The 20,648-nt window shown below is 34.0% G+C and overlaps 1 protein-coding gene and 1 pseudogene across 1 annotated transcript; both read right to left on the bottom strand.

Annotated features, from left to right (window-relative positions):
- Positions 1–6,059: 6,059 nt before the first annotated feature.
- On the bottom strand, positions 6,060–7,366 carry LOC114498923 (annotated as a pseudogene).
- Positions 7,367–9,017: 1,651 nt separating this feature from the next.
- LOC114500417 (olfactory receptor 52N4) lies at positions 9,018–10,078 on the bottom strand. The gene has a single exon (XM_028517115.2). The coding sequence runs from the start codon at positions 10,048–10,050 to the stop codon at positions 9,085–9,087; it is 966 nt and encodes a 321-aa protein (XP_028372916.1). The 5' UTR covers positions 10,051–10,078; the 3' UTR covers positions 9,018–9,084.
- Positions 10,079–20,648: the final 10,570 nt, after the last annotated feature.

Genomic DNA, 20,648 nt, shown 5'->3' with positions numbered 1-20,648 from the left:
TCCTTCTCTGGTCCCTTCACCACAAGCAATGTGGCAGCACAGCAAGGAGGGTTGCTGTGAATACCTAAGGCCCTCCCCCTTACAACTTAACAGGGGCCCCATACAAAGAAATAGGGCCAAAATGAAAGAACAGAACAAATCTTCAGAAAGAGAGCTAAGTGATGAAGAGATAGCCAATCTATCTGCTGAAGAATTTAAAGCCCTGGTAATCCAAATGCTCACAGAATTGACTGAGCTTAGTTGAAAATGCAAGATACCCAAAATGGAATAAAGCAAAATATTTGGGGAATCAACAGAGATAGGAAGAGAACCAGGACTCAAAGCAATAACTTGAAACAAAAGGAAGAAATAAACATCCAAGCAGAATAGAATGAAGAAACAAGAATTCAAAGAATTGAAGAGAGACTTCTGAACATCTTCAACAACCTGAAATGTTCCAATATCGAAATTATAAGGGTGCCAGAAGGGAAGAACAAGAGCAAGAAATTGAAAACTTATTTGAATAAATAATGAAGGAAAACTTCCCCAACTTGGCAAAGGAAAAAGACTTCCAGGAAGTCCAGGAAGCCCAGAGAGTCTCAAAGAATTTGGACCCAAAGAGGAACATGCCAAAGTATATCATCATTAAGTTACCCAAGATTATAGCAAACAGTCTTAAAAGCAGCAAGAAAAAAGGAAAGAGTTACTTACAAAGGAGTGTCCATCAGACTATCAACTGATTTCTCAAAAGAAACCTTACAGGCAAGAAGGGTCTGGAAAGGAGTATTTGAAATCATGAAAGGAAAGGACCTACATCCAAGAATACTCTATCTGGCAAAGCTATCATTTAGAATAGAAGGACAGATAAAATGCTTCTCAGATAAGGTCAGGTTAAAGGACTTCATCATCACCAAGTCCTTATTATATGAAATGTTAAAGGGACTCATCTAAGAAAAGGAAGATAAAAAATATGAATAGTAAAATGACAACAAACTCACAACTATCAACACATGAATCTAAGAAAGGAAAAGAAAAGAAAAGAAAAGAAAAGAAAAGAAAAGAAAAGAAAAGAAAAGAAAAGAAAAGAAAAGAAAAGAAAAGAAAAGAAAAAAAACTAAGCAAACAACTAGAACAGGAACAGAGAAATGGACATCACATGGAAGGATTTCAGGGGGGTGGGTGAAGGGAGGGGTGCAGGGGGAAGGTACAGGGAAGATGCAGCCTAATTGGTAGGCATTAAATAGATGGGGAGAGGTCGAAAATGGTATAGGAAACAGAGAAGTCAAAGAACTTATGTGTACAACCCATGGGCATGAACTAAGGAGGGGGGAAGCTGGAGGGTTGAGCAGTGAAGATTAGAAGGGGGATAAAGGAGAAAATTGGAAAAAGTGTAATAGCATAATCAATATGCTATTAGTTTAGATTACATAGCTATGTAATAACACAATAAAAAAGAAAGAATGTGTATTTTGCTTCTTTGGGACGAAAGGTTCTATATATACATATCAGTTAAGTCCATTTGATCTATGACATTGTTCAATGCCACAATATCTTTGTTGATATTTTGTTTGCAAGATCTATCCATTTTTGAGAGTGAGGTGTTAAAATCCCCTATTGTAACTGTGTTGCTGTCAATATATTTCTTGAAGTCCTCTAACATTTTCCTAATGTATTTGGGTCCTCCTATTTTGGGTGCATATATGTGTATAATGTTTATGTCTTCTTGATGAATTCTTCCATATTCTTCCCTTGACTATTATGAAGTGTCTTTCTGGGTCTCTTTTTATGCCCTTGTTTTGAAATATATTTTATATGTTATGAGTATTGCTACAGTGGCTTTTGTTTTCCTGTTCATTTTCTTGGAATATTTTTTCCAACCCTTTGCTTTCAGTCTGTGAAGGTCTTTTGTTCTGGATGAGTCTCTTGTAGGCAGCATATGTGTGGGTCATTATTTCTTATCCATTCAGCTACTCTATATCTTATAATTGGAGTATTTAATCCATTTACATTTAAGGTTATTGTTGATAGGTACTTATCATTGCCATTTTGCTTCCTTCGTACCTGTGTTTTTCTCTCTTGTTCACTGGTTTTCTTCCTTTTCTTAAAGCAGTCCCTTTAGCATATCTTAATATGCTGGTGTGGTGGAGGTGTATTCTTTCAGCCTTCTTTTGTCTGGGAAGCTCCTTACTTGGCCTTCCATTTTAATTGAGAACCTTGCTTGGTAGAGTTGCCTTGGTTGCTGGCCTTTGCTTTTCCTTACTTTGAATATCCCTTGCCATTTCCTTCTGGCTTGTAGTGTTGCCATTTAGAAGTCAGCTGCTAGCCTTATCAGGACTCACTTGTATATTACTTCCGGTTTCCCCCTTGGTGCCTTTAGCGTTCTCTTTTTGTCTTTGTACTTTGCCATTTTAATTATGTTATGTCTTGGAGTGAGTCTCTTCTGGTTCCTGTTGATTGGGACCCTCTGTGCTTCCTGGATTTGTGTGATGTTTTTCTCTCATCAAATTAGGGAAGTTTTCCATCATTACTTTTTCAAGCAGATTTTCTATTCCTTGCTCTTCTTCTTCACCTTCTGATATTCCTAATACATGGATATTATTATGTTTAAGATACAGCTTAATTGTCACTTGCCATTCACTTATAGGGTTTTGATATAAGTCTACAAGCAATTGATTTATTATGGTCTCTGTTCAGTCAAAACTCTCTGCTAATGACAATTTGTATTTGCAGCTGCTCCCCAGTGCTAGCATCACTGCCTCAGCTCCACTTCAGATCATCAAGCATTGGATTTGCATAAGGAGCATGCAATCTAGATCCCTCACATGCACAGTTCAGAGTAGGGTCCATGCTCCTATGAGAATCTAATGCTGCCCCTAATCTGACGGGATGTGGAGCTCAGGCAGTATGATCAATGGGGAGTGGCTATAAATACAGATGAAGCTTTGCTCACTCAACTGCCACTCACTTCCTGCTGTGCTGCCAGGTTCATAGCTAGGCCCAGGACTTAGTGAACCCTTCTCTAGCTATTCCATTTCTTCTTGTGATCCATGAGAGTGAATCATACCTGACTTCCAATACAACAAAGACAATAATTCCTATTGGGTTAGGCAAATAACAAAAATTTCCATATTCATGATGGAAAGAGGTACTGAATTACACATCTGAGATTTTGGGAATTAACATTTTCAAAAAGAAAATGCAATCTTTTACAACACTTATGCCTTTCAATGTGTGAATAGAATCAAATGTGTATTCCTGAGACTATAATAAATTCATAAACCCTCTATGCCTCTTACCAATTTATCTTAGTTCTAACAACAACAAAAGTCTTTTCAGTTGTCCTAATTTTGTGTGTCCCTTGATATGTATTTCTTGATAGTGAAACAGTTGACTGGATGTCATTAGGTCAGGTATTCAGGGTATTGGTTAAAAATCCTCATGGCTATACCATATATATTTGCACAGCCATCAACCTCTAACTCCCTTGATATCATATTATTGAGCCGAATCTCTAAAGGAAAATATGCAGGATATTTCAAGGGGATATTGCGCAATATTAGAGATACAGGTGGTGGTATAGGATAAGCACTAATGGAGGAGGAAAAGTGTGGAAGTTTTACATTCTTACTGCCTATAAGATTATCCACAAATAAGAGAATGATTTTATTTATCTATATTGGTGTGCTTGAATGTGAAGAAATGTGACTGGTAGTGGGAAAAATGAACACAATAAATTATAATGAAAATTAGTGATTTTAATATGTATTGAAGAGTTTTGTTTCTTTCTGTTAACATCCTTTAGGACAGAAGTGGAGGTAACTTACAATGTTTAAGAAAGTTTCTGTCAGTATCACACACATTCACATGTTCTATTTACTTTCTTTTAAGTAATGCAGATGAATATCATGTCATTTTAGAAATATACCAAAAGTTCAAATTGTTATGCACACATATATGTCAGAAATATCTTGATGCTCAAATTTTGAGATCATAATGATGATGATTTTAGCAATTATGAAAAACACAATAACTGATTCAATTTTTACATGACATTATTTAAGAGTCATTTCTGCACATTTCAATTAAATGAAAAATAAAATGAATAAGAAAGAGTTAAAAAGAACTAATATTCTATAATGTATAGAGGCCTCCTGTTAAATTTCTTAATATATCCTTACTATACATGTTTTTCAAAAAAGTTTGTATATACCATATTAGAACAAAAATTTTGCCACTTTCTTTTTTTTTAAGATTTTTATTTATTTATTTTTAGAGAGGGAAGTGAGGGATAAAGAGAGAGAGAGAGAAACATCAATGTGCGGTTACTGGGGGCCATGGCCTGCAACCCAGGCATGTGCCCTGACTAGGAATCAAACCTACAATGCCTTGGTTCGCAGCCTGAGCTCAATCCACTGAGCTACGCTAGCCAGGGCAAATTTTGCCACTTTCAACCAATATTATTTAATAGTCACGTTCAAAACAGGATGATTCTGTAACATTATGATAAATAAAAGTACATCACAGGTGTTTACACAATTTTCTTAACCATTTTAGTACTCACAGGCATATATATTCTTTTATTTTACAAAAAATGGTACAACAGGTATATATGTGGAGAATATCTTAGCAGTGTGTTTTTTTAATTTTATCTTCTTTTGGGGAAGGTGAAATACATGTCATAAAATCACCCATTTAAGTTTTTTGAAAATGTACAATTACTTAATTTTTAGTACATTTGCAATGCTGTGCAGTGATCAGCACTATGTAGTTTTAGAACACTTTCATTACCTCAAAAGGAAGCCCCATTAACCATTAATCAGTGACACCTTAATGGCCTTTCCCTCTAGGACCTGGCAAAAGCTAATTTGCTTTGTGACTTAATGGTTATACCTATTCTGAACATTCCATGTAAGTGGAGTCATACAATATGTATCCTTTTGTGTTTGCTTTTTTTTACATAACAACATGCTTTCAAAGTTTATGTAACAGCATGAATTAATACTTCATCTTTTTTATAAATCAATAACAATCTTTTGTGGTAATGCCTAGATTTGATCATCCATTCAGCAGCTGATATCTAACTTGGGTTCTTTCCATTTGGGGCTAATAATGCTACCATGAAAATTTATATAAATGTTTTAAAAGATTTTATTTATTATTTTTAGAGAAAGGGGAGGAAATGAAGAAAGAGAGGGGGAGAAACATTAGTGTAAGAGAGAAACATTGACTGGTTGCTTTCCACATGCTACTGGTTACCAAACCCATGACCCATGCATGTACTCTGATCAGGAATTGAACCTGCCACCTTTTGCTTTACGGGGCGATGCCCAACCAACAGAGCCACAAGGGTCAGCTCTGTATACATGTTTTTGTTGTAGCATTTTCTTTCAATTACTTTGAGCATACTTAGTAGTTGGATTGCTGAGTCATACCATAATTGTGCTCAACTATTTGTGCAATTGTCATGCAGTTTTCCACATGTCCTGTATGATTTTCTATTCCTACCAGCAATGTACTATGTACTAGGACTCTATTGCTTCCACAAAATCTCTAGCACTGGCCAATTAAAAAAATTACAGCCAGTTTAGGGGATATGATGGTATATTGTGGTTTTCATTTGAATTTGGCTAATGAATAATGATGTTAAACATCTTTTCATGTACTTATTAGCCATTGCACATCTTTGTGAGAAAATGTCTATTTAAAACTTTTATCTATTTAAAAAGATACAACACATTAGAAAGCAAACAGACAAATGGCAGCATTAAGTCTCATGCTATTAATCATTTAATCAAATATACATAAATTAAATTCTCCAATAAAAATGAAGCCACTGGGAACTATTTGCTCTGACTACCAATATTAACATTGTCTGGAAGAGCTAGGTAAGAGAATAAAATGCATATTACAGTTGTCTTTCCTTGAGTTCCTTGAGACAATAAACATCATTGTGTTACTCTTCTTGAATTTTACTTGATAACAAAGATTTCATTTTATTTTTTTCTGGGTCACATCTTTATTTCATTTTTTAACTATTTTTACTCTTTTTAATTTTTGTTCAATAACAAAGATTTTAAATATTAATTCCACCACTTTTCTCTTCAAGTTTCATTTATAGCCACTGGTTCATTATACTAACTGTAAAGCTGCCACAGTGTCCATGCTCTTTAGTTCTTCAGCCATTTGAAGCATTTGGAGATTATAACAGAGAAATATGTGACAAAAGTACATAAATGAACAGTTTCTTCATGTTATCAATAGTTGCTGTTGATGTGTGGCTTGAAAAGTTTATACAAAGCCTGTCTGGGCTCTTTGTTTTTGAGTGCATACACCATGAGGTTGAGGGCAGGAGGAATGACGATCTCTAATAAAATGAGTAGCACTGGAATGATGGAAACTGCCACTGCTGCATAGTTAGTGATGGAAATAGTAACAGCAGGTGTATAGAATAGAATTAGGATTAGGTGAAATGTGCAGGTAGTTAGGGCCTTGGATGCAGTTTCTGCTGAGTTCAGCTTAAGCACAGAGTGAAGTATCAAAGCCTATAAAAAAATAGTCAAACGCAGATCACAAACCAAGGTTATCCAGGCCAGAAGTACCTGGTAGATTCTGCTGATTGTCCGGTCATCACAGGATAGATTAGTGATACCAGAATTAGAGCACACACAATGTTCTGTTTGGTTCTGAGATCAGTAGTGTCTCTGAGAAGCCAATACAGGCACTGGGATTGCAGCAAGGGTGTTTCTGGGTGCCATGAACACAGTTGCCTTGACCAAAAAAGATTCACTAATTATTGATAGATAGTGTGGTGGTCAACAAATAGCTACATATCTATCTATTGCCATGCAGGCTAAGACACCTGATTCCATGGCCACAAAACAATGTAGGACATACATCTGCAGAAAGCACTCAGGGAGACTGATGGCCTTAGCATTGAACCATAAGATGGCCAATATCCTGGGTGTAACAGTGGAAGCTAGGCCCAGGTCTACCACAGCCAGGATGCCCAGAAAATAGTACATAGGCTGGTGCAATGTTGGCTTGTGATTGATGACAATCAGGATAAGAATGTTGACACTGAGAGCAAAGAGGTAAAGCAAAGTGAAGGGCAGGGACAGCCAGTGCTGCCAGCTGTGAATGCCTGGGAATCCCATCAGAATGAATTCAGAAACCTGGAGCTTAGAGATGTTAGAGGCTTTGAGATTCTGGAACATTCTTCACAAAGAGGAAAAGTATTCAAGCTTACCGTTCTGAAGACTATTTATGACACTATTTTCAAATGAGTTACCTAATTATTTATATTGAAAGGGTGGGGTGAATTCATCATTGTTCATTGCTCTCATCCTGCCTTTAACATTTACTGAACTTATCTAAAGCAGAAGTTGTTATAGCACATCCTTGTTACCTTTTTAATCGCCACAAAACTCCATAAGACAAATCATATTATTTCCACCCTCTTTACCTGAGGATTGAAACATCGGGAATATCACGACCTTGGTCATTGCCTTCTATATTTAAAGTCATGGAATGTGGACAAGGAGAAATGATCTGATATCACAACCTGTTGCTGCCTATTTCAGCAGCCTTTTTTTTTTTGGCTACATTTTCTGTATTGAATTGCTTTAGCATATTTGTCAAAGCATTACTTGAGTATATTTGTGGGGTTTATTTTTAGATTCTCTATTATGTCCTATTGATCTGTGTGCCCATCCTCTGCCAATACTACAGTATTGATTACTGCAGCTATATAAGTCTTGAGATTGTGAAGAATGTTTCTTCATTTTATTATGTGGTTTTCTTGTTTTAGCTATTATAGCTCTTTCGATGTTCCAAATGAATTTTAGAATAATCTTGTCTGTGTCAACAAAAAATCTTGCTGGAATTTTTATAAGAATTGCATTACATTTAAGTGTTGGTTTGAGGAGAATTGGTATCTGAACACTGTATGTATCTTCATTTATTGGATTTTTAATTTTTTTATGAACAATGTATCATTTTCTTAAATATAATAATATTAACAGTATTATAATATATCATGATAATACATTGTTAAAATATAATATATATGGTAACCATTATTCTACTTCCTACTTCTATGGATTTGACTACATTAAGTTCCTCATATAAGTGGAATCATACAACATATTCACTTCCATGGCTGGCTTATTTTACTTAGGATAATCCTCACAGTCCATACATGATGTAGTATATTACAGAATATCCTTATTTTTATGCTTGGACACTATTCCATTGTATGTATATACCACATTTCTTTACCAATTCATCCATCCATAGACATTTAAGTTGCTTCCATATCTTGGATATTGTGAATGAGGCTGCAATGAACATGGGAATACATACACCTCATTGAAATCCTTCATTCAGTTCTTTAGGGTAAATATTCAGAGCTGGGATTATTGGATCATATGGTAATTATATTTATAATTTTTTTAAGAAACATCCATACCATTTTCTGTGGTGGGTGCACAATTTTACATTTCCACTGACATGCACAAAGCTCCAATATCTCCACATTTTTTTCAACAATTTGTTTGATTTTATAATTGTCATCCTAACAGTATGTGAGGTGACATTTCACTGTGATTTTAATTTTAATTTCTATGATAACTAGTGATGTGGGACATCTTTTCATATACCTGTTGGTAATTTGTAGGTCTTCCAGTAAACCAGGAGTAATGAAAAACGTTAAACAATTTTCTGAAGTGAAAAAACCAAAAATTTGTCAAGATATGGGTAATATAAGATTGAATTTGATATTCTTGATAGGTAATATTAGATGATCCCAGAAAGAGGCCTATTAAATTTGTGAACACGGAAGTCACTAGTGAAACTGGCAAAAGCAATTTTAGGTGATGAATGGGAGCACAGAGAGACTATTGAGAAACACATCATTCAACATGCTCTGGAATGGGAGTAGGGGGGAGAAAACTGTACTTGAACAATGATTAAAAAAAAATATTTGAGACATTATCAATGAAAAAAACATGCTCTATTGAACATGGTATATTCAAAATAGTATTTCCCAAAATATTTTATTGGCTCCTATCTAAAAAGGAACTCTCCTTTCTCCTGGAAATATTCCTTTCATATGCTATGGGATTTGGTATCTTTAGAATGTGAAAGGATCCTGATGACACAGTCTCGTATCTGCTTGGTTTTTACCCCATAGACAACAGGATTCATAGTGGGAGGCAGGAGGAGATAAACATTGGCCACAATGATGTGGCAAGATGGAGGGACTGTATGACCCCCAAAACGGTGGGAAAAGAAGGAGAAAAAGGCTGGGCTGTAGGAGAAAACAATGGCACAGATGTGGGCAGTGCAGGTGCTGAAGGCCTTCTGCCGAGCATCTGCTGAGGAGAGGCTGACCACTGCCCTTAAGATCATGGAGTAAGAGATTGTGATGCACAGGATGTCAAAACCTCCAATCAGGAGTGCAACCATCAGACCGTAGATGGCATTGACCTTGATATTTCCACAAGATAATTTTGCTACAGACATGTGGTCACAGTAGGTATGGTATATTATATTGCCTCTGCAGTAGGGAAGGCGCTTGGTGAGAAAGGTGAAGGGAATGATGAGCAACACCCCTCTCAGGAAAGTAACAAGCCCAACCTTTGCTATGACAGGATTGGTAAGGATAGTTGAGTAGCGCAGAGGGTAACAGATGGCTACATAACGGTCCAAGGCCATAAGCATGAGCACCCCAGACTCCATTCCTGTGAAGGTGTGGATGAAGAACATCTGGACCAGGCATTCATCAAAGCTAATTTTCTTGAAATGAAACCAGAAGATGCAGAGGGCTTTAGGGATTGTACTAGAGCACATGACAAGGTCTGTTAGGGAAAGCATGGCCAAGAAGTAGTACATGGGCTTATGCAGTGATTCCTCATAGCGGATGAGGTAAAGGAGTCCACAATTCCCTACCACAGCCACAACATACATGGAGCAGAATGGGAAGGAAATCCAGATGTGTATATCTTCAAGTCCTGGGACTCCATTAAGAATAAATGAGGTTGGGTTCAGTTCTGTTTTATTCAGTGTTAACATGATTATTTAGGCTTAAATGTTTTGTGGATTTTTTTCTAGAGTAAGAAAAAGAGAAGAGAAAATGTAATTTATGGTTTCTATGTCCCTCTTACCATAAGATTTAAAAATTTATAGTGCATTTTAATGATCAAACAGCCACATTTTCTAAGTGCCAGGGAGTAGCTCTTTTGTTTATTTGTGGCTCATTTATTGATTAATTCTTCTGCTCATTCAACAGATTTTTGTCAGGCAGTCCAAGTTCACATCACAGACAATAATTTTACTTCAGTCTTTAAAAAAGAAAGATTCTGATACTCATAGATTTATATTAAAGTGTAATTCTGTTACAAATTCTGTAAGAGAATTTTTTTAGGATACCTTACTTAACTATTTATTACTATATGCGTCTCTCTATTGATGTGATCTTGAAGAAAATTTCCTTGATAACCTGATCAATGACCCAACAAATATCATTTCAATTTTATTCTTATTGTTAATTACTGTATGATAATAGTTTTGATTATGAAAGTACTATTTTAAACATTTGTAAATATTAAATTATTTATTCTTCTATTGAGCTTGGGGTTTCACAATTCAGTAAAATGTTTGATTTAATCTTTTCAATTTTAAGAAACCTCATTGTATTATTATACCTCATCTAGATGCATTTATATAAATTCTTTTAAATTTCTGTTCAGAAAAAACTTCTAGTAAAAACTGGAAGCAGCTAACAAATCATTTCTTTTATTCTGTCTTTTAAGAGATCTTCCTGATTTATCTTCAAGCATTGCCCTCTAAATTCACCTTGTGTCTACAGCAAATACAAAAACAACAAAACATCAACCAAACAAACAAAAAAGTAGTATGATATTATGATATCCTACTGGAAGGACTGGTGTATTTTGTCCCAGTTATGCAAGTTTTTCTAGTAATATTTATCATTCAATAATATGTTAATATCTTTAACATGTTATTATGAAAATAATAATAATTTTTATTATCTTCTCACTTGTTCTTTCTTATCTTTCAGGTTTACATTTTTATAACTTTAACAATAGAATCTATTTTAATTGGATTTTAGTGTAAGTTAATATGAATACAATTTTATATTTTTATTTCTAACCACACATCAAACTTATTTCTCATCCAAGAGCAAAATTAATTAATTTCAAATTCTGTACTTACACCAAAACCTTATTTTCAAGCTAATTAAATTTGGGGGTTGAAGAAATGGCATTAATCTTTTTATTTTCAGAAATACTTTTTGAATACCTACAATATGACAATATGGAGAATGAGACACATTTTCACCTTTTAAGGAATTCAGAGTTTAATGGAGAGATCAAGATGCATATAAATAATCACAATAAATTTAACAAAGAACTATATAAGAAGTATATGCAAGGCCCTAAATGAGCACTGGACTATTGACTATGTTGAAGAGAAAGTGTTTGATACTTATTTTGAAGGAAGAAAATTGTGAGGAGACATATTTGTAAAGGGATTTTTGAAAGAAAATAAACACTTAAAATGTAGAAATTGAAACTATCAAGTCTGTGAGAATTCACTGGTGTGAAGGAAAGTGGTAAGCTAGATATTTGGCCAGGAGCTAACACATAAAGAATCTTGTGATTATCAAATAATAGGAAATATCTTGGTTATGGAGAATAAATAATAAATAATTCACAAGAATCCAGAGGGTCATGAGTTAACTCAATGGTGCTTAAGAAAATTTTTAGGTACTGAAGAAGTCAGAATCCTCTTTCTACCCATCCCTCAAGAAAATACCCTCCACCCATACTTCCCAACCCCCGCAGTGAGGATGAGAGAAAGAAGGGACAAAATACTGAGTTATTGTAGTCTCTGCCCAACAGATAGCAAAATAAAAATTAATGAGAGATTCAGGCTGATTAGAAGAAGAGATAAATCTTTAGATAGCACAAGAAATTTATGTAAGCTTTCTACTCAGTAGAATTCTAGAAAGAAAATCTGTAACCAAATTTGCCAAATAACCCAATTGGCTTCCATTAAACATCTTCCCAATAACCTATAGTTATCAGAAACAGAAAATGGTTTATCTGATTTTCTTTCCATAGAGGCATCGTCAACTAACTATGATGGAAATTCCACCAATTTCTTAGGACACCTGGATTCCAGAACTAATTTTTGTAATTCATTTAATCTCACTGAGCCTTTTTGGACCTCTCATATCCTCTAAGATCAGGAGTTTAAGAAGAGTGGTAACTTAATGAAATATATGGATTTTAACCTCATTTTCCAATTCATAAGGATATACATGTGGAAAACTTTATGACTTCCTTAAATAGAAGATTGTCCATCCTTTTAATTATGGATGAAAATGCCTTTCAAGAAATACGAAGTCCAGAAATCAAATACTGAAACATATGTTAAGCCATCTAATTTGTGACAAAGGAAACACTACAGATTGTGGAGAAAAAATGCTATTTTCAATATGTATTACTAGGACCTGGTGGGCATGGCTCAGTGGATTGAGTGCCAGCCTATGAACCAAAGGTGGCCGGTTTGATTACCAGATAGGGGACATGCCTGGGTTGTGGGCCAGGTCCTCAGTTGGGGGTACATGAGAGGCAACCACACATTAATGTTTTTCTCCCTCTTTTTCTCCCTTACTTCCCCTCTCTCTAAAAATAAATAAATAAATTTTTCAAAAAAATGAGTATTACTGAGTTAATGAACATATGTGGAAAAAAACACAATTTGTTCCCTAAATCATATTTTTTCTCTAAATACACAAAAACAATTTTAGAAAAATATTGGAACTAATGGTAAAATGCAAAAGCAAACATGTTCTTTGATATCTGGAGTTGGCAAGTATTTGAAAACAAAACACACAAAAAAGCTGTTCATAAAAAAATGACAGGTTAAATTAAGTTAAAATTACAATTTTGTATATTCTCACCCTGAGCAGCAATTCTGGCATGCTTACAAAAAATAACATCACAGAAAGCAATTGAGTACCATTAAATGAATTGTGTTCCTTCAGAGGAAATAATCATTCTACCCTTCACTAATAAAATTTACTGTTTTAAAATCATCATCTAAAATGAAATATAGTCAAAAGGAGATTCTACAACATAAAGTGACACCAAGACAGCTCAGATTTTTCAAAAGGTAACTTGATTTGGAAATAGGAAGGAAACACAGGTTGAACATGTTAGTATGTATGGTCTTCAAAGACCACTCACATGTCATCAGTTCAATGAAACTATTGGTATTAAGGACAGTGTATGCTTATATTTGCATCCCCAGTGTCCAGCAAATCATTTGGTACATATCATTTACTCCCCCCAAAAATGAGTAAATAAATAGATGGATGAATGAATTATTAAATTATAATTTAAACAATATCACTTTGAATGCATAAAAGAAACTGCTATGAGAAAAATAATACAGAATGTCTTTCTTGAGTTTACCAGAAAAGATAAATAAATAAAGCATTTCTATCATAAAGTAGGGAAACAAAGAAAATGCAAAAGAAATAGAAAAAGTAAGATGACAAAAGTAGAACACATACCTTGACTTTGGCAATAAATACAAATTACTTAAATTGTCTATTAACTTGAACATAATTCTGGATAAGTTTTAAAAATTAATATACATTACAAAAGAGTATATCAGAATGAAAAGTATACAGAAAGGTTCAAGAATGTATATACATACACGTGGTTTAGGTAAACAGATACCAAAAACTTAGGGAAGATATATTCATAGCAGAAAGAGAGAATTCAAAGCAGAATATTTGGGGGAAAGAAAATACTTGGTGGAGTGCAATTTAAGCTGATTGCAACAATTTGTTTCATTCTAAGTTTTGATAAGGTTTCTTCACAACTCAAATTATGAAAAACAACTAAATTCATTTTCTTAATTGAATAATACAGAGGGAAAGTCCTAAAATGAGAACTCAGATTTACACTTAAAGCACATGGCAGCTTATTAAACTGACTTTAAATTTCCTATTTATGATAAGCAGTTTATTTGTAATTTAAAGTTTAACTTTGGAATTTCAAGGAGTATATTAATACTCATTTTGTATAAAAGCATAATATGTGATATTCACAATATTAAAAACACTTTTTCTTGAAGATCAGGGTTGCTGACAAGGTTCTGTCTTTAGAGTTCATAAATTCATAATTCATACTGATAGTCAATATTATATTTTCTAGTTTTATTATACACATATCATGAAGATATTTATATATAAGTTTAAAACAATATGTATGTATACAACATACATATATGAACATATTCATATACAATTATATTTGTAATAAAAATATTTATAATTTTTTCAATAATTTATAATGATTTAGCATAAACTGGTCAATCGAATCAATATTTTTTTCTCCCTCTATCCCACTTTAGTACACTGAACAGTCTCTCTTAACTGAGATGTTCAATATCTACTTTGTCTATACATTGTATTATAAATAGCAGGGCCCAACGTCATACTGCAGCTTTTGGAGTTAGGGTCTCACAACAAGAATAGACAATATAGGCTCAATATCTTCATAATTTCTGCCCATAAAGAAAAACTACCTAAAGAAAAAGACACTATGTTTTTATCCAAGTATATTTCCTTAGTCTGTTTCATTTTAATTACATATTCCTGTATAAAAAACAAGTAGTGAAAATAAGGCAAGCATCACTACTACTAATTAAAAATATTTATCTGGGATTGTATATACACTTTCTGAAAGATGAACTTTTTCATATTAGATAAATATTCTATTTTTACTTCTGAATTTTCTTTTTATAGTTATAGATCTAGCCACAAAAGTTAGCTTTATGCTTACATAAAAATTTAGGTCCCTTCTTCCATAAATTTGAAAAGCTCTCCAAGATCTATGTTAGAGATCTAAATATAAAATGCAAATTTAAGCAGTTTTCTTTTTCAAAGCAAATTTAAAACAATTTTGATACATCAGAATTTAATTTCTTCTGAAAATAATGTGACTTGTACCATGCTGGCATGTAGACAGGGTTACTGGAATAGTAATATTAAGTAACACATGACTGTCACCACTTATAAAATACAACTTTGATATCTCCTGTTAATCCTCATTCTTAAACCCTATGGGTAATAATCTTGTTGTTTTTTTTTTTATAAAACCATCTCTGACCCTTTAGGACCATGCCCTTCTTTTCATATGAGGGTTTTTGGCTTCACATAGTTTTTGCTACCCAAAATAAATGAAACAAATTTATAGTTCCATCTCTCAAGAAAAATTTCAAGAGAACTAGACTATAAGTTTGAGGAATAAAGCTGGGACAGGTAAGAAACAAGAGTAATCTGAAGATTAGTCTAGTGGTCAAGAACAATTTCGTCGCTTCCTATTTTTCCTTATCATGGGAGTGATTCACCCCTGACTTCCACCATTACTGAAATAAAGATTCCTGCTTGGCTAGAGAATAACATAGACAGTCATAATCAGTATGATATTCAACTGAATTTTATTGCCCTATTTTGGAAAACACACATTTTCCAGGAATACTCAATTTCACACAGCACTTTCTGCCTTCAAATTGTGTGAATGAAATAAAAGATTCATACTAAGCAATCAATACATATCCAAATCCCCTCTCTACTTTATCTTAACTGCCTATGGAAAAAAATTCTGCAACTATCCTCTAATTATGTGTCTTAAATACCTTAGTTTCTGGATAGCAAGATAGCTGAACACAATCTCTTCCAGATGTGGAGGATCTTGTTTATGAAAATTACAATTCTAGAATAAATGTGCATGTGTAGTCACCAAACTCTAACTTCCTTTGTTCTGTACTATTGGCTGACCCTTTAAATGAAAACTTGTATTATGTGTCCCAAAGGGATATTTCTAAGTATTATAGACATAGGTGTTGGTGTGGGAATCAAACTAACCTCTATGGGGGAAAAAAACAGCAAGAAATTTAAATAATTCATGCTCAAATAACTATACACATAAGTGTGAATAAACACTTGTGTGCATGTTTGTGTGTTAGCATGTCTGTTTGAGAATGTCCAGAGTGAAAATGAACACAGTTATTTTTAATAAATGATGATTTACTGTTTACCACATATGTATATTTCTTTATTTGCCCACTGCTCTGTAAAAAATATTCAAGTACAGAATTTTTTAAAATTCATAAACTGATTCATCTTTTCATTTTTAAAAAAATTTGTGTATTTTTTTCATCTGTCCATTTAATTAATATTTATTGAGATTTTTCTACTCTCCAATGTAGGCTAGAAAATACATAAACATGGGCCCTGATTTGAAAAGCTGTCTTTCAAGGGAGGAAAAAGATGAATAATATGGTGGTCTAGAAAAGCAAGTTATCAAAAGTTTAGGTTTATTACATTTACTTAAGTTAGAAAAATAGTTACATGAATATATAAACATTGAAATAATGGTTATCATGAAAACAATAATTTTAAAAAGTAACTGATTCTAATTTTTTACCTAGTTAAAATATATGAAAGTAATGCCACCATATATTAGGACATATAGAAACATATTTTATTTTTTAAAAATATATCTTGGTTTATTTTTTACATTTCTTTTGTTCAAGTAGAATTGTCTCCATTTTCACCCCACCATAGTTCTCCATCCCACACATCTCTGCCTCCCATCCTAGAACCTACCCCTTTTGGCTTTGTCCATGTATCTTTTATGTATGTTCCTTGATGGCCCTTACCCTATTTTCCGTTATTATCCCTCTCCCTGCTCCCCTCTGGTTACTGTCTGCTTGTAATCAGGATGATGCTGAACATCCTTTAATATGTCTCTGGGCCCTTGGTATGTCCTCCTTGGAGAAGTGTCTGTTCAAGTCCTTTGCCCATTTTTGAATTGGGTTGTTTGTCTTCCTGGAGTAGAGTTGTGTGAGTTATTTATATATTTTGGAAATCAAACCCTTGTCCTAGGTATCATTGCCAAATATGTTTTCCCATATGGTTGGTTCTCTTTTCATTTTAATGCTGTTTTCTTTAGCTGTTCAGAAGCTTTTTATTTTGATGGAGTCCCATTTCTTTATTCTTTCCTTTATGCCGCTTACTCTAGGGGACATATTGGTGAAAATACTGCTGCATGGAATATCTGAAATTTTCCTGCCCATGTTCTCCTCTAGGACTCTTATGCTGTTACAACTTATATTCAAGTCTTTTATCCACCTTAAATTTATTTTTGTGTATAATGTAAGTTAGTGACCAGCTTTCATTATTTTCCATGTAGCTGTCCAGATCTCCCAACACCATTTGTTGAAGAGGCTATTTTTACTCCATTTTATGTTTTTGCCCCCTTTGTCAAATATTACTTGACCATAAGACTTGGGTTTGTTTCTGGGTTCTCTGTTCTGTTCCATTGGTCTATGTGTCTGTTCTTATGCCAGTACCAGCCTGTTTTGAATACAGTGGCCTTTAATACAGTTTGATATCAGGTATTTTTTAAAGATTTTATTTATTGATTTTTAGAGAGGGAAGGGAGAGAGAAAGAGAGAGAGAAACATCAATGTGCGGTTGCTGGGGGCCATGGTGCAACCCAGGCATGTGCCCTGACTGGGAATCGAACCTGTGATGCTTTGGTTCGCAGCCCATGCTCAATCCACTGAGCTTCGCCAGCCAGGCTGATATCAGGTATTGTGATCCCTTCTACTTTGTTCTTCTTTCTCACAATTGCTGTGGCATGCGGGGTCATTCATGGTTCTATATACATTTTTGAAATGTTTGCTCTATACCTGTGAAATATGTCATGGTACTTTAATAAGAATTGCATTGAATCTATAAATTGCTTTGGGTATTACAGACATTTTGATGATGTTAATTCTTCCACTCCATGAACATGGTACATGCTTCCATTTGTTTATGTCTTCCTGAATTTCTTCTTCATTGTTGTATAATTTTCTGAGTACAGGTCTTTTACCTCCTTGGTTAGGTTTATTCCTAGGTACTTTGTTTCTCTTGTTATTATAGCAAAAGGGATTTTTTTCCTGATTTCTGTTTGTGATATTTCATTGCTGTTGTACAAATTGGCTTTGATTTCTGAATATTGACTTTGTATCCCACTGTTTTGTAAATTTGCTTAGCAGGTCGAGTAGTTTTTTGGTGGAGTCTACAGGATTTCTATGTACACTATCATGTCATCTGCAATCAGTGACAGTTTTACTTCCTCCTTTCCAATTTGGATGCCTTTTATTTCTTCTTCTTGTCTGATTGCTTTGGCTAAACTTCCAACACTATGTTGAATAGAAGTGGTGAAAGCAGACAATCTTGTCTCATTCTTGAAATCTGTGGGAAATCTTTCAGTTTTTGCCCATTGAGTATGATGTTGGCTGTAGGTCTCTCATAATGGCCATTACTATGTTGTGAAATGTTCTCTCTATTCCCACTTTGCTGATTGTTTTTATCATAAATGGGCACTGTACCTTATCAAATGCTTTTTCTGCTTCTATTGATATGATCATGTGATTTTTGTTTTTCTTATCATTTATGTTTTACATTTATTGATTTGTGAATATTGCACCATCCTAGCATCCCTGGGATGAACCCAACTTAATCATGATGTATGATCTTTTTACTATATTGCTGGATGTGGTTGCCAATATTTTGTTGAGGATTTTAGCATCAATATTCATCAGTGATATTGGTCTGTAGTTTTCTTTCTTTGTTGTGTCTTTATATGGTTTTTGGATTAGGATGATGCTGGCTTCATATAAAGAGTTTGGGAGCCTTCCCTCATCTTGGATTTTTTTTGGAATATTCTATGAAGGATAGCAGTTAGCTGTTCCTTAAATATTTTTTTAAATTGTCCTGTGAAACCATCCAGTCCAGGGCTTTGTGTGCTGGGAGGTTTTTGATTACTGCTTCAATTTCATCTACTGTTATTGGTCTGTTCAGACTTTCTGCTTCTTCTTCATTCAGTTTTGGAAGGTTAGATTTTTCTAGAAATTTGTCCATTTCACCTAGGTTTTCAAATTTCTTGGCATATAGTTCTTCATAGTAATTTCTTATAATCTTTTGTATTTCTGTGGTTGTAATCTCTCCTCTTTCATTTATGATTATGTTTATTTGGGTTCTGTCTCTTTTTCTTAGAGTCTGCTTTAAGGCTTGTCAATTTTGTTTATCTTTTCCAAGAACCAGATCCTGGACTTATTGATCCTCAGAATGGTTCTTTTAGTCTCTATATGTCATTTAATTCTAGTCTGACCTTTGTTATTTCTTTCCTTGTACTTGCTTTGGACTTCCTTTTTTGTTGTTCCTCCAGTTCTTGTAAGATGTAGGGTTAGGTTGTTTATTTGAATGTTTCTATCTTTTTAGGTAAACCTGTGTCATTATGAGCTTACCTCTCAAGACTGCCTTTTCTGTGTCTCAATGGTTTTGAACTAATGAGTTCATTTTCACTTATCTCCAGAAAGTCTTTGGTTTCTTCCTTGATCTTATTATTAACCCATTCATTGTTTAATAGCATGCTATTCAATTTCCATGAGTTGGAGTTTTTATTGAGTTTTTTTACTTTAGGTTGGTTCCTAGTTTCAGTCCCTTTTAGTCAGAGAAAATGTTTGCTATGATTTCAATTTTCTTGTATTTGTTGAGGCTTTGTGTGTGTGTGTGTGTCCTATCATGTGGTCTATCTTTGAAAATGTTCCATGTGCATTTAAAAAGAATGTATATTTTGTTTCTTTGAGATGAAAGATCTTATGTATACCAGTTATATTCATTTAATCTAGGGCATTGTTCAATGACATAGTATCTTTGTTGATAATTTGTTTGAAAGATCTATTTTTGACAGTGGATTATTAAAATCCTGCAGTATAATTGTGTTGTTGTCAATATCTTTCTTGAGGTCCTTCAAGATTTTCTTTATGTACTTGGGTGCTCCTATCTTGGGTGCATATATATTTACAATGTTTATGTCTTCTTGATGGATTCTTCTCTTGAGTATTCTGAAGTGTACTTCTGTGTTTCTTTTTATGGCCCTTTTTTTTGAAGTCTATTTTGTCAGATATGAGTATTTTTTCCTGTCCATTTGATGTGTCTTGGAGAGAGCCTATTTGGGTTCCTCTTGATTGGGAACCTCTGTGCTTCCTGGATTTGTGTGGCTTTTTCTCTCATCAAATTAGGGAAGTTTTCCATCATTACCTTTTTAAACAAGTTTATATTCCTTGGTCCTCTTCTTCTTCTTCTGGTATCTCAATTATAAGGATATTACTACATTTCATGTTGTCCTGCAGTTCCCTTAACCCCTCTTCATTCTTTTTGAGTATTCTTTCCTTTTCTTGCTTTTTCTCTGAGTTTTTTTTCTACCTTTCCATCTCACTCATTTGATCCTCTGCTTCATCTAGTCTGCTTTTGATTCCTTCTACTATGTTCTTCAATTCAGAAATTGTATTCTTCATTTCCTCTTGGCCCTTGTTGATTGTTTCTATGTCCTTTTTTATGCTAATATAGTTTGCAATAAGTTCCTCAAAGTTTCTCTGTATTTTTTGGTAATTCTCAGTGAGCTCATTGAGCTTCATTATAACCATTGTTTTGGACTCATTATCTGTGAGTTGATTTGCCTGTATTTCATTTAGCACTCTTTCTGAAGATTCCTCATTTCCTTTTG

Source organism: Phyllostomus discolor, chromosome 6 (assembly GCF_004126475.2).
Source record: "Phyllostomus discolor isolate MPI-MPIP mPhyDis1 chromosome 6, mPhyDis1.pri.v3, whole genome shotgun sequence".
Classification (NCBI taxonomy): domain Eukaryota; kingdom Metazoa; phylum Chordata; class Mammalia; order Chiroptera; family Phyllostomidae; genus Phyllostomus; species Phyllostomus discolor.
Note: the sequence above shows the minus strand (reverse complement) of the source record. Positions and strands in the feature narration are given on the sequence as shown.